The following is a 15,880-nucleotide window of genomic DNA, read 5'->3' on the forward strand; positions in this document are numbered from 1 at the left end:
GAAAGTCATTTCATACACAGTCGTTTGACCTCAAGTCGTTTTGCTTAAAGGCATTTAACAGACAGTTAGGAGACCTCAACCCGTTCTGCTGAAAGTCATTTAATACACAGTCGTTTGACCTCAAGTCGTTTTGCTTAAAGGCATTTAACAGACGGTTAGGAGACCTCAACCCGTTCTGCTGAAAGTCATTTAATACACAGTCGTTTGACCTCAAGCCGTTTTGCTTAAAGGCATTTAACAGACGGTTAGGAGACCTCAACCCGTTCTGCTGAAAGTCATTTAATACACAGTCGTTTGACCTCAAGCCGTTTTGCTTAAAGGCATTTAACAGACAGTTAGGAGACCTCAACCCGTTCTGCTGAAAGTAATTTCATACACAGTCGTTTGACCTCAAGTCGTTTTGCTTAAAGGCATTTAACAGACGGTTAGGAGACCTCAACCCGTTCTGCTGAAAGTCATTTAATACACAGTCGTTTGACCTCAAGCCGTTTTGCTTAAAGGCATTTAACAGACGGTTAGGAGACCTCAACCCGTTCTGCTGAAAGTCATTTCATACACAGTCGTTTGACCTCAAGTCGTTTTGCTTAAAGGCATTTAACAGACAGTTAGGAGACCTCAACCCGTTCTGCTGAAAGTCATTTAATACACAGTCGTTTGACCTCAAGTCGTTTTGCTTAAAGGCATTTAACAGACAGTTAGGAGACCTCAACCCGTTCTGCTGAAAGTCATTTAATACACAGTCGTTTGACCTCAAGCCGTTTTGCTTAAAGGCATTTAACAGACGGTTAGGAGACCTCAACCCGTTCTGCTGAAAGTCATTTCATACACAGTCGTTTGACCTCAAGCCGTTTTGCTTAAAGGCATTTAACAGACGGTTAGGAGACCTCAACCCGTTCTGCTGAAAGTCATTTAATACACAGTCGTTTGACCTCAAGCCGTTTTGCTGAAAGGCATTTAATAGACAGTTATAGACCTCAAATCTTTTACTGAAAGTTATTGAATACACAGGCAGTAGACCTCAAGTTGTTTTGCTCAAAGGTACAAAATCGACAGTCAATAAACCTGAAGTAATTTTTCTGAAAGTAATTTATTTCACAGTCAGTAGACCTACAGTTTTTTTTTTTTTTGCCGAAAGTCATTTAAAAGACAGTCAAGAGAACTCAAATCGCTTTGCTGAAAGTTATTTTATACACAGGCAGTATACCTCAAGTCGTTTTGATGTAAGTCATATAATAGACAGGCAGTAGACCTAAACTCTTTTGCTGAAAGTCATTTAATAGACAGGCAATATACCACAAGCATAGTTTAGCCGAAAATCAGTTAATAGACAGGCAGTAGAGTTCTATTTGTTTTTCTGAAAGTTATTAGATAGTCATTGAACCTGAACAATTTTTCTATTAGTAATTTAATTGATAGTCAGTAGACCAAAAGTCTTTTTTGCCGAAAGTCATTCAATAGATTTCTCGCAAACATCTCGTAAAAAAAAGCGGCTTAACAACATATGTATAGTAAATCATACATTTTCTCTTCCAATGGCGTTAAGGGAAATCAGGCTCGCCATATTGGATTTTTCAATGTTTATATATTGATGTTAATCTAGTTTTGAAATATATGAATATTTCTGGCTTGATATTTTATACCTCCGCTGGCTTTCACAACACATATCTCGCTGGTGCCTTTATCAGGTAACAGTCTGGAATCGCCGAGCCGGGAGAATTATGCCTATTTAGTTCACGGAGGTAACTACCAATGTAAATATTACGCCAGTCCGAGAATGTTGAAATGAATAGGTGTCCATGGTCAGGTACTATGCCCTGGAGAATTATGAAATATAATATAAAATCTGTACTGCAAGCTGTAGCATCGCAATTATTTGAAAATATAAACTCACGGGGCCTAGGAACCGAAACAACTACTATGTCATAAAATAATTTTTATCGTTTGATTTTCAAAATTTGTTTGCGTTAAGGGCCCCGCCTATCTGGGCACACACACACGGTGCGCAGAGCTTCAGGAAAAACCACACGATGTAAAAACTGATATAAGAATGGGGTCTGATCAGAAAATCATTTAAGAATTCGCTGACGACCGATTAGTAATTATGTTTCCGAATTAAGTTTTTAAAGAGTATTTTTAAAAGAGTTAAAATGGCTAAAAGGCGTGATAATGCTAACGGTCACCGCTCAAATTTCATAGTTGTCCTATGGACGAGAAGACTGCGCGCCAGTTCAGAGCCTTGCGCTTAGAGGCGATACCGCGCTAGAAGCACCAGTGAGCCCCTTAATGCATATCATATAAACTAATTGAATGCCTAGAAATATAAGTCACTAGCTGCTTCAAGTCATAGGCTTTAAGTTCTAAATTATTTTTTTTTGTAAATGACTACAACTGTAACTTCAGTCAAACAGACAATACGCTATGGTCTTTTTAATTCTATTTATGTGAGATATCTGCTTTAACTAATTTCATATTAGTAACGATACATTACTGTTATGGAATAAAAACGGTTGAAACCAATACGACGTCTCGTTTGGTGGCCCGCTGAAAACTGGCGATTGTACCATTCTCAGCATAGGGCAGGTGCGTTGAACTACCGCTTCATTAAAACAGCGAGGGCGGTGATGTATGCGCGGCGTTTAGCATACATCGCCTCCACACACACACACACACACCTTCCCCCCACCGCCGCGAATCTGCATGCGCGCGCAGCTGTCGCGCTGCGCTCATTAATCAGGCGGATTCAATTAACAGCTCGTTCCGAACTAATTGCAGGGGACCTGCCGCCACGCGCGCGTTACACGGCGTCACTCCGTGCACTTGCTACATCTGTTCACTCTCCCCCCCTCCCCCCTCCTCCTGCTTCTGCATTATAAAAGGCCAGGCAACGCGGCCTTATGGCTGCTCATTACTGCTTACTCTGCATCTGATATTCGACAGTTGCTCGTTCCAGAACACGAATAGTCAATTCGATTACCGAAATGAAATTATATTCATGAAAATATCATCACTGAAAATTTGTTTGATAACTAATGTAATGACTAGGGGCATGCATATTTCGCGAAAACATTCTGAGACTAGCTGAAAGCTATAACACCGTAGCATCGTATGTGTTTCGTGATTGGGTGAGTTTCCTACAGGTACACGTCGGTTGTTAAGACACTAATCACAGTAAGTAAGCGCGGAAGCAAACACGTCCTGATAGGCTCGGTCAAATAAGGCAACGACTTCTCTCGCAGACGGTCGCCAACAATCACAAGGAAGAAATCGCTGGTGCGGGTATACCTTGTTGCAGTCTAATAGATTCTCGGATTTTTTTTCGCGAAAAATGCTTGCCCCTACTAATGACAATAAAAATACGCAGGTTCATTTCGCGCTGGGCTGTACGATTTACCCGGAGGTCTTCCAGCCAGTAAGCACCTCACCAGAAGCAATATAACATCACTGTAACTGTGGAGTATGTCCTATGTATAGGTATTCGAATCCACGAATTTTTTTCCAGTTTCTATTAATAAACTGTCCAAATATGCAGAAGCGCCTGTGTTCATGACTAGCCATTTCTCTAACTACACAGACTGGTTTCCAAATAAATCTTTTGTAAAAGTATAGAAAATGTGTTTCTGTGTAGTGATGCGAATGCTAGTATTCAACGTGACTTCGTCACCGACGATACGAAAAAATAAAAAAATAAATTTTAAAAACCTTCAAACGGACGAATTTTTTTTCATATTTTTGGGAATTACAGTGTTGTTTAAAAAGGAACGTATCATTTCTGCAACCGTCGTCCGATTTTGCCCATTAACGAACCCCATAGAAATGTTCATTCGTTTAATTTAGTGTATCTGTTTGGAAATAATTTGTGCAAAATTACGGCAGTTTCGTGTCCATAGAGGTTATAGGCAGGGGTGAAAATCTGTTGGATTTTTGGGAGGGGCCCCACCCCAACCACCCAGTGTTTACACTTATGGGTTATTATAGGAACTAGACACGTAAACCTATGTAGTCATAGTCCAGGTGCACCATGGTGATGACTTCATTTCAAAATTTACCTAACAATTACGTCGCGCTGTGGCTTAGGCAGGCTGAGTTAATAAACTACGCAAAGAACGCAACAGCGCAACAAACGTAATAAAATCACAGTCGTTTACAAAGCAAGCAAGTCGCAAGACGTCACCAGCCTTATAGCTTATATTTGTTAGGCAGTATAATAATTTTCTAGCCCAGACATCTTTTGAAGATGAATGTTTATCACGAGAAAATGAATGAAATTTGTCAATAATTTGATTTAAAAGTGTTTTTTTTATTTCATTGATTTAAAATTTAACAAGTGTAAACATTGAGTATATAATTAAAATAACATCGTTGGCTTCCGGGCGCATAACATCTGCGCCTCTAAATGTTTTCGGAACACCTCCCTCTTCAAATATGGCCTCGAAAACGAAAGCCAAAAATCAAGAAAGCTGGAAGCTGAACAATATCTATTTCCGCTGTGTTCTTGCGCCTTGCGTAAGTTATAAACAGTTAAGCTACACTGAAATGCAGTTGCTGAACATTCTGCACGTTGCGTTCTTGCGCAGTTTATTAGCCAGGCCTGATGTCAATTGCAACCAATTATACAATGACACGGAAAAGTAAAAAAACGAAAGAGGATCCGGACCCCGCAAGATATTTAAGTTTCATTATCCGTCTGTCACTTATACAATAGGTACATGGAATCTCCATAAAACGGCAACCAATGAGAATGCAATTCACGCTTCCGAAAAAAAAAAAGTAGTTTAATTGTGAGATCTGAGAACGAAACCAGGTCAGGATTTAAATATTTAATAGAAATATATGTGAATAGATAGAAAACTAGATAGTCTTGCTCTTGTATGTCAGTTGTAAAGAAGCACAGCTACCACCGCGCCCAGACACTCGGGTTCTACTGGTCGCACTGCCGGGCTGATCCGCGTGGGTGCGTGCCACTGTGGAGCGACGGCAGCTCCGAGACCACGGAGGACTCCGAGCCACTTAGGCCCGAGTCCCTCGCCCCGGCGGCGAGGAGCGCTCCGCGGGCCCTTGTGGTATTAAGGGCGGATTGCAAGGGCGCGTGTGTGATTGGCCGGGAGGGGAGCGGGGGAAGTGTTGACCGTGGGCTTTGGCGACGGCGGGAACCGACGCAGTCGGCGACAAACACTGCGCGCGGCGGGATTACGAGTCTGATTGCGAACCACTACCCCCCCCCCCCCTCCCCCTTGTCCAGTGGGTGCCGCAGCGACGAAGCACGGTGCGTCACCCCCGAAGACCAAGGCGTTAATAACTCGCGTTATCATCTGAAGAGAGCCTGCTCTGCATACCATTTTACCCTTGAGCTGCGTCCTCATTGGAGCGCCCCCAAGACTTGTCCCGGGGAAGGTAAGGTGTGACAGCAACCAATAGACAACAGACACCCACTTATTTGTGTACAACAGCGTGGAGTTCATCCTAGTAACAGAAGATAACGAGTATTTTTCACGTCTCTTAGTAATGTAGAGACCGGAAAAATTCGCGGGTTCAATGGCCTTTAGGATAGACTCCAATATCCACTACATACTCGGGCAAATGCCAACTATTCATTGGCTGCTGACTTGTGAGTCGTCACGACTGGGTGGCCTGTGATTCGACACTTCTACGAGAGAGGGTCTCTAATTGGCCCTCAGTCCACCAGATTAACAGTGGACCAATGGCAGAAGCAGCACTAATGTATAATTATTTGAATTTTAGCATAGCACGTAATGAACCCGCGAATTTTTCAGGTGTCTAGTAATAAGTTGTGTCTGCTCTAGCGATAGTTTATTTGTAATTGGCGGCCGTCTGCAAGCGGACCAATCAGGACGCGTTTGCTTCCGCACTTGGTACATGCACCTAGAATAAACCCAGCCATCCACGAAACACGGACAACGTTAAACAAGTTTCAACACACAGCTGGTCTGAAATTCTTTTCGCGAAAAATGCACGGCTCTATCATTGATCGATAACAACCCTTTGGCGAGTTACCCATTATTGGATAATTACTTCTTCAACGTGTTTGTAACTGGCTCAGGGTCGTCAAAGATCTTGTCAAGGGTACCGCAGTAATCGTGTATCTAGTTAGTGTCAGAGACCCCGACATTCCACGCTATATTTCCCGCTCGGCTGCCCTTCAAACATCTCTACGTTTCGTCTTCGGACGAGGTTGGTCGTTGGTACCTCGGAGGTACTCTGGCACCTCTCGTGCGGGAGCGTTTTTTCTGGAGGCCCCAGGCTGAGCACAGTTTCCCATCATTGGGTACAGGATAGACTCCACAATGCTCCGCAAACTCAAGCAAATGTCACTCGCCCATTGACTGCTGACTATTGAGACCTCCCATTTGGGTAACTCGTTTTTCAATAGCTCTGAGGTAGATGGTCTCTTCATTGGCCTGGAGACATCCATATTAACTGTGAACTGATAGCAGAAGCAGCACAAAAGTATGAGTATTTTAAATTTTACTTTTATTTTTATTGCAACGGTATTTCGTGAGCCGTTTAAAACAAAAATATAAGAATAAAATTTTTCACGTCAATTCACATTATCCCACTTTTTTTTTGTATATATGTGTTAGGAAGGTTTCTGGGGAATTTTTAGGCTGCGCTTCTCCGTAATTTCACACACACACACACACACACACACATATATATATATATATATAGCATGCATGTAGAGACCTGCAAAATTCGCGGTTTCGATGGCCTTCAGGATAAGACTGCACATACCCCTGTACACTCGGGCAAGAACGCAAGTTTATTGGCTGCAGACTTGTAAGTCGTCTCAGCTGGTTTGTGTGTAATTCGATCCTTCTTTGGTTGAGGGTTTATAACTGGTTGACATTCGTTCAGATGAACAGTAAGCCAATAGCAAAATTATCTAAGAGGTTTATGTGTTTGAATTCTAGCCTATCACCGAATAAATCCGCGAATTTTGCAGGTCTCTAAGCATCAGTGCAATGCGCTCGGCCAGTCGAACACAACACGGCCCTAGCGCGTAGTCACGGCTGAGCGGCGAGTGAGTCACTCGCGCATTCCTGCCGCAGCTGTCCAGACGCGCCAGTGAATCACTGCCGCCACGCTCTCTGCCACAGCTGCATCCAGCGATCATCGCATCTCGCGCGCACGCTAAACACGAGGCGCCGAACATCAGAGGACATTTTGAAAAATTTGCGGTTTCATTCCTTGATACTCTGAAAAGTTCAAATACACACTACCCCTGTGCTGCTTCTGACAATGGCTCACAGTTTTATCTTCAGGGGCCCGCCTACCTGGGCACACATACGGTGTGCAGAGCTTCAGGAAAAACAACGCGATTTCAAAACTACTCAAGATATCCGAGTAGGGCCTATTTACGAAGTACTTTTAATTTCGGATTAAGTTTTTAAACTGTATTTTTAGAAGCGTTAAAATGCCTAAAACGCGTGTTTTCAGAGTAATTTTCAGGCATAAAACAATCGGTACAGATTCTTGAAAGCATTTAAGGGACTTGCATAACACCTTTATCTTCATTTCTCCGCCATATAATGTTACGGTCACCGCTCAAATTTCACAGTTATCCTGTGACGACGAGACGAATGCGCGCCAGTTCAGAGACTTGCGCTTAGAGGCTATACCGCGCTGGAAGCACCAGCGAGCGTCGCGCTTATCATCCCGCCTCACTAACACACATACACCCCTGACTAGGTGGGCCCCTTCAAGGACTCGTGGAGCTACGGGACCAAAAACAAGTCTCGAACCACAACTAGCTCGGTTGAGATGTATCGCAAGTCAGCAGCCAACGAACCAATGAACAGGTTACATTTTAACGAGTATGCAGAGTCCTGTGGAGTCCTATCGCGAATTTTTCCGGCCATTAGTCCTCGCCCTTGTTCATTGGTTGTCGCCTTTTAAGGGAAACTATAACTATATTGCACCTTAAATATTTCGACGTAGCTGGCAGTACAGCAACTCGGCAGAGCAGAGAAACTATAGCTTTGGAATTTTTTCCTACTAAATAAGTCCTTACTTATATAATGGTTTTATGAAGTTAAAGGCAAATTTTATGTCAATCTTAGCATTTACTCAAAGCATGAAATCATGTGGTAGGCTATATAAGTTTAGATTAACAGTTCGTATGTCTCCTTGGGTCTTTAAACTCTTTATTTTTAGTACATAATTAATTAAATCAATAAAAAAATTTTTACAAAACCATGAAAAACTCAGATTTCTATGGTTTTTGGTAAACCTAATTTTTATTGATTTAATGTATGATATACTAAAAAAATGTTAAAGACGAAGGCTACATGCGAACGGTTAATGAAAACTGTATATTCATGCTGTAAGTACATGCAACGATTGACATAAAAATTTGACTTTAAATTCGTAGGCACAATTAAAAAATTACTTTTAAGTAGGGGAAAACCTTAATTTAATATTAAATATGGCTATATTATGATTTTATTTAGAATCAAGCGCAAGAACACAAAATATTAGAAGCCAAATAATTTAGGATACTAGCACGTTGAATGGGAAGCAGAGTGCAGATGCAGAGTGCAGATGCAGAGTGCAGATGCAGAGTTGAGTGAAGCACGGTGACTCACACGGGGATGCAAGGCGCATGATGCACTATTGAGAAAATATTTTCCGGGGTGATGGTGGGGGGGGGGGGGGGGGTGAGGAGGTGGATTTGGGGGGGGGGGGGGGGGAATTTCAAACACTTTGAAAGGGGAAATTAAGAAATCTAAAGAAAGTTATCAGTTGACATTTTAACTGCCCGTAAAGTGTCAATTTTCGCTCAATATTTTAGTATTATATTTGACAAACATATTTTGAAAATTTTCTGTGTTAGGACCTTCGGACCACCTGGTTAGACACTTTAATATTCAAATTCCTAGGTAATTATCTATTTTGGGGGGGGGGGGGGCCAACAACTGTTGGTGTATGGGGGTAAGAACTGTTGGTTTATGGGGGGGGGGGGGGTGCTCCATCATTATTGGGAGATGGGCACCCCCGAGTGCTAGGAGGCCGGGGAGAGCACAAGGGCATACTTGCAGTGAGAGGCCGACTCGCTGCGGCCCCACGTGGCACCGGCCCGCGGCGGAGGTCGTCACGTGATGCTGGAGGCTGCTGGCCATTCGCAGCTGCTGGAACACACACACGCGCACACACGGTCACTTTTGGAAATGGAACTGAAGCAGTTGCGTAAGATTACAGATATTTGTACATTTTTACATTTACATGAAAGTAAACTCTATATCTGTGTGTATATATATATATACATACCTATATATTACCGAGTTAGTATTCTTGCCAAGGGCATTTATTTAAGATTTGTGTTGTCCCGGTACCTACATTTGTTGAAGATATTTGAAACCCGTTACCTGAATAGCTTCCCAGTATAAAATGCGCACATTAATAAGCACAATAATACAAAGTAGGCCCTAAAGTGCAACTGTTGAATATTCTACTATCTTTTCCATGGTTAAAAAAAATACATATGCTTGTATATAAAGAATTTTCTAAAGAAAAAAGTCCCTGACTTTTCCATGACCAAAATTACATTTTTTTTTTTTTTTTAAATAATTTAGTTATTTTGCAAATTTCTGATAGAAATACAGACAATCTAGCCTCTCCCAACCCCTCCGAACCCACAGCTGCACTAGTTCCAACAGAACTTTGCATACGCCATTTTACAGCGTATATGACTATGTACTATAAAACACTATCTGGAAAATAATGTGTTCAAGGTCTGGGTGATGGCTTACAGGAGCATGATATTGCCTCCTCAAATTACTACCGTTGAGAAATTTCCATGTCTTTTCTAGGTTTCAAACTTAACTCCCCGATCTTCCATGACCAAATTAAACTTCCCTGATTTTTCCCTGACTTTAACTGACTTTCCATAGTGTGGAAACCCTGATAAAGCATCAACAAAAATTTAAAAATTATGCACCTATTTTCGTAAGCAAACATTCATTGTTGCTTCCATAAACGTATTTTATAAGGTCGATGCAAAGATAACATGGCAATTTGCTGTACAAATTTACAATATTTTCCTTGTAGCGTGACAAACTATTTGTAGCAACTTGTATCCAAAGGAATATATATTGTTAAGGGGGATTAGGTCCCGCCATTTTGAAATTTCAAATATTTTGATACCGCTGGCAATAAAGCTTCCGTGCTAATTTTTTTTATATAGTTTGACATGGCATAGGACTCAGCTTTGGCTACTTGTTGAAGTCAACACTCGTGAACTGGTGTGATTGTCATGATAGTTGTAGTCGCTCGCGTGAAATAATAAATTATTTCCTGGCGGCACTTATAGATTAAAACCAGTTAGTAAATATGTGGCTGCAACAAGGCAAAGAGGGTCTGTGAGATATTATTTATGTCTTGACACGCCAAAAAAAAGCGATATAGTTTATAATTAGCATAGTAGCAGAAAGAGGGGAAAATCCAAGATGGCGAGGTCTAATCCCCTTCAAAGTACAACATTTTTACTTTTCTGTGCACACGCACATACGTCACACAATCGCTCTCAACCATCTCAGACAGTGGATCTAACTCGATTTATTTGGTCCCGCTAATTTTATTTTTTTAATACAGCATAATGGCGTCTATGCATGAGTACATTAATTTATTCAGGGTTCCTATACACTTTACACTTACTCTAAACCATTTTCCTTAGCTTTTACCTTTTCAAAACATACATTTCCCCCGCGTCTCATCTATTCATCTTGCAAGATACAATACACGTATGTAGGCATGTACTTATCAAAACAAATCTCAACTAACTACGCTCAACTGACGATTAAAAGTGTTTTCTTACACAGTTAACAGTTTTAAATGTTATTATTCCCATCACTGCCAGTTCGGAAAGAAAAATATTATATTTGGTCATATGTATAAACTATGCATTATTAACTGTGGCCAGATCAATGCCAATGACGTGATATTTAATTGTGCTTTAAGTCAATACACAGCTCATTATATATCTTACTTTTGATTATTGTTGAAAAAAAAAACATGTAAGTACATATTATCAACGGCACATGCATTTTTAATTAGGATATAAGTATTTTTTTAATGTTTTCAAAAGAGCACAATAATACAAAAAAAAAATACTAATATAGCTTGGTAACTAAGATATTTTCATATTCCACGCGTTTACCCGGTTTAAAAAACAAATCTCCAATTCCTGGAGTTTTTCGTGTTTTCTGAATTTTCTCTATCACCAGAAGTCCTGTCGTTATTCAAAAAAGGCAATAATAAACAAAAACTGCACTTGGTTTTGCGCCGAAACTTCACATATCATTAGACACACTGTCCCGTCTGTCCAGTGGAAGAAAGATTATTTTGACAAGGGTGGTTTAAAATTGAATGATATTCCTGAACCACGCGTGACATTTCAAACCATAAAATCTTCGAATTGTTTACGTACTGCAAGGATATTCCAACTTTTTTTTTTTACTATATACAGATGTTTGTGATCAAATATTCAAAATATTAATATAGATATTAAATGATATACATTGTCGAGACAATTATCTTCTTCGGAAGGACCATTAAAAAAAAGGTTGAATCTCACTTGACATTTTAAAAAATAGTAAATATTGGAGAAAAAATATCAGCACAAAAAAGATATACAATGCTTGTAAAGTGTAACATTCGTAAAAATTGTCCTTAAAGAATCTCTAACGTTATAAAAATTTAACTAAACTATTTGTCTGTAATATACGCACTGGCAATAATGTGAGAAGAAAAATGACAAAGTAATTTATTTAGTAGGTACACAGTTACTGGAAGGAATTGAGTGAATCCTAAATCGTATTTTAACTAAAGTCAGGGACTGTTTGTAAAGGTGTGTTTGTCTTTGCATTGCATATATTTTTTGAAAGTGATTTATGCAGCTAAACAAAAACAAAAAACAACTAAACAATGCTTCCCCTGACATGAAAAAATCCTCGTAAATAGCAAATGAGATTGATTCAAGAAACAAACAAATATGCCAAAACATACGTTTAAACGCATACCGCAGAGAACGGCGTGAGAGAGAAGTATTCCACTAGTGTGGTCTATCCCACTCTTTGAGGTAAGAAGTAGGGAATTGGTGCGTGTGAGTTCTTACTGTGTCAAAAATCCCCTTTTGTAATCTGGACAGCGAAAGTTTTTTTGTATTACTTTAGTTTAACGTTAATTCCTTGCTGATGAGTAAACAACTCTGTTTAACAATGATCACTTCGTGATGGCGTTTTTACATTCCTTTCTAACGAAATCCTTTAAGAAGTTATCAAACATAATTTCTAACACCAGCCTCTGTTCAGCTGCGGGTTATTTTGCTTACCAATTGCCAACCATTGTGACTTCATATCTAGGTCAGACACCCAACCCATAGACTAGTACATAGGGCCATGTATTTTTCCCGAAAAGATTTCGAGACTAGCGGGGTGTTTAAAACATTATGTCATCGTTTGTGTTTCGTGATTAGTTGGGTTTTCTCTCAGGTACATGTCCACTGTCGGCGCACGAATCGCAGCAATTCTGTGCGGAAGGAAACTCGTCCTGATTGGCCTGGTGAAAGGTGGCAATGGCTTCTCTTGCAGACGGCAGACAATTAAAACGAAGAAACCGTTGGTGCGGGAATACTTTATTGCAGTCTAACGTCAGCTCAGATTGTTTCGCGGAAAATACATGTCCCTGCTAATACCTCAATGATCCTTCTATTGCCATCTATACTAGCCGAAGTACCTGTGTCAAGAGTGCTGCTTTACTCTGAGGACATATCTGTCGCTCAGTTTTCAATCCGAAACAATTAAAAGACTTGATAATGTCGTGTGTAATAAACAGATTTTGTCAGACCAAACACTCCGATTATAATGGAGAAGTTGGAAACCTAGTTTAAAATATATATTTATCTTCATCACTGTGTTCTTAAATTTGCTGCGTTGTCCAGGTTTTGTTGTCTGCCTGTATTTAGCGTTATTTTTGAAAACGTCACTTCGTTGTTAGCTCACTGTGCTCGTCTGTGCTGTTATTATATTTTTTCATGACTTAATTTTACACGGAATTCTTGTGCTGTCTGATATTTAAAGTTTTATTGTGTTCGTCTGTGCTGTCGTTGTGTTATCCAAAGTACTTGTTTAGGTACATCGTTGGGTTTATCTGTTTGGCATAGCTGATTTAGGCTTGTTCTCTGTGGGCTTATGTTTTCATTTTGACGTGACAACGTCTAATAAATCGATGAACGCCGGCTAAACGCACGAAAAAGTGTCCCGTTACGCACATTCTTCCGTTACGCTGTGTCCCGTTACGCTCATTGTTCCGTTACGCTCATTGTTCCGTTACGCTGTGTCCCGTTACGCTCATTGCACGCTTGCGCCGCACCGACAGAAGTGAAAACTGAAAACTTTGTTTATAGATGTGTAATATGAAATAATTTCTACGTCAAATGTACGTAAGAAAATGAATCTGATTACTAGTATAATTTCAAGTATTTATTCTTTTATTATTAAAAAAGTAGCATCTGTCGGCGAGTGCAGTAATAATAGGTTATGTTACCATTGACTAAAAAACTATGGTGATTCATATAATTGATGATGGGTATTTGATTACAGTTTATTTATATGAAAACTTGTTCATAGTTATATTTAAACTTTATAGCAAAACGCCAGTTTTTAAAATTAATTACAAGTCATCTACACGTGAACTGTTTCGTCGACTGTTTATAAAGTGAAGTGAAAAGTTAATGTGGTTTTCATTGCTTATTACAACAACAATTTCGGCAATAAAGGTTAATTATTCTTGCATTTTAAAAATCTGATTACTAGTATAATTTCAAGTATTTATCCTTTTATTATTAAAATAAAAATGATTCAATTTTATTCATAAAAGTATGCAATCATTTCATCAATGTTTTGTTATTACGTTGTCACGTTAACTATCGTCCGTAAACCGACTTTACAGACAACCAATTTTTTTATTTCTTAAATTGCGTTCTTGAATTTTTTCCACTACAAACAGTGTAAAACTGCAATGGCGTATGTCCAAGAAATTGTATTGTGTGAGAAGTAGGAGTTGCGACCACGACTTCCCGGTCGAACGTCAGAATTAGCGTCAGCAGGCAGGGCGGCAACATATGGACGCGCCATTGTTGCCGCGGTGGCGTGCCGGTAATGGAGCGACAGCAGCGCTGCGAGCGGCGGCTCGCGTGACTTGACGTCCGCCGGAGACAGTATAATTACACCGCTCCGAAAACGTTTCCTCTCTGGCGGTGCGTTGCCGAATGCCTGTATCGGCATAAGGCCCAAACTGCCTTGTCCAACGGCTCCGGACTGGTTTAATTCTAGACAGTGCTATTGGATCAAGTCTCTGTGTCTATCAGTAGAAGAATTCGACGACGTTAAACTGAAACCTCCCAAAAAAAAAAACTGACAAGAAACTAACAAAGGCATACATACAAAAGCCGGCCTGCACACCGAAAGAAAGGTTTTGTTTGCATAAGGCGGAAAAAATAATGCTATGCAGTTAATTCAAACAGTTTGTAGTAAAAAAAATTTCGCTGACCCGACAAATTTAGTTTCGTCAAATCAACTGTACATTCTGTTAGGTTTACCTACCTACATAATAAATTTTGCTAGGCTCTCGTGAAATATGGTTAGCAAAAAAAAAAAATTTGTTACACCAAATAAATAAATAAATTAATTGTTTTGTATGGAACCCACATTTTTCTCTGTGCACAATCGTGAATAGAGGCAAAGTAAAGTATTCAATGTTTGACTAAATGGAAAATTTTTAGTTATATTTTTCTCACCTGACTGCAAAATATTAATGAGGTTAAGTGGCCAGTTCCTCTTACCTCCACCGTAGCCAATGACCGTAGCACACACAGCTTGACAGTGATGGAGAGCATTAACCTTCTCGGAGCTGCTTAACGCGTTTTAACTATTTAACTCGAGCGCCATGTTTATTTTTTTCTTTCAATTTCTCGTCATCACTAACATCTGTCTGCTTTTCCTGAGCTTTAATCACGATAGCTATCTTGCATTTATTTTTAGTCTAAAATTTTCTTTTATCTAAAAGCTGTAAAAAGTAATCATAATTATTACCATTTGCGTGACATTTTGCAGCTCGACAATAACGTGTAGTTAATATTTAACGAGAAAATTTGTGACTAAATAACAAATGCATAAAGCTATTGGAATACATTTATAGTAATAATCTTTAACTAATAGTAATCACAATCAAATTGAATAACCAACTCATCGTGTGACACCAACCCAAAATATGTAGTGACCGTATAACTTTACGGCTCACCATAAATGATTTACTGGTGTTGAATCTGAATTTTCTTATAGAAAAGCCATTTATAAAATGACCGTTTTAGTTATTTTAACAATCTCCTAGCAAGATAAAGATTCAGGTTTCTTGTCCACTACCAGTCGGTTGATTACTTGTCCGCCAAATGCTGTCGGTCTGTTGCCTGACGGCCAAATGCCTTTCGGTTTAGTGTATGTTCGTCAACTACCTTTTGTCAGAGTTATGACATTTTTCCAGCCAGATAGTTTCAGGTTTTCGGTTTAGTGCCTGTCGGTCTATTGCCTGTCGGCTAACTGCCTTTCGGTCTAGTGCTTTTCTTTCTGTTGCCTGTCGGTCTTCTTCTTATCGGCTGTCTTTCGGTCAAGTGCCTATCGTCAAATAACTTTCGGCCAACTGCCGTGCCCATCGGCCAAAGAGCCAATGAAAGGAGAGAAGGTTGGTATTTTAGCGGTATTTGGGAATCTATTAATATTTCCCTAACATTTCTTGGCAAGAAAATGTTAGATAATTTATATCTCAGGTAATTTCTGCTGTAATAGTAAATCAGTGACACTAACGGGAT

General features: G+C 39.8%; 1 protein-coding gene across 4 annotated transcripts in view; it reads right to left on the reverse strand.

Moving 5' to 3' along the window:
* The window catches only part of LOC134534912 (protein big brother-like), a 160,202-nt gene that overhangs the window by 14,337 nt on the left and 129,985 nt on the right, over nucleotides 1-15,880 (reverse strand). Inside the window, exon 6 of one of the 4 annotated variants that reach the window (XM_063373632.1) lies at nucleotides 9,055-9,143. In XM_063373632.1, the coding sequence (XP_063229702.1) occupies nucleotides 9,055-9,143 (89 nt within the window). Of the gene's footprint in view, nucleotides 1-9,050; nucleotides 9,147-15,880 lie in introns of all 4 variants that reach the window. The other 3 variants (XM_063373613.1, XM_063373622.1, XM_063373604.1) reach the window with 3 other exon arrangements.

Source organism: Bacillus rossius, chromosome 1, assembly GCF_032445375.1.
Source record: "Bacillus rossius redtenbacheri isolate Brsri chromosome 1, Brsri_v3, whole genome shotgun sequence".
NCBI classification, from domain to species: domain Eukaryota; kingdom Metazoa; phylum Arthropoda; class Insecta; order Phasmatodea; family Bacillidae; genus Bacillus; species Bacillus rossius.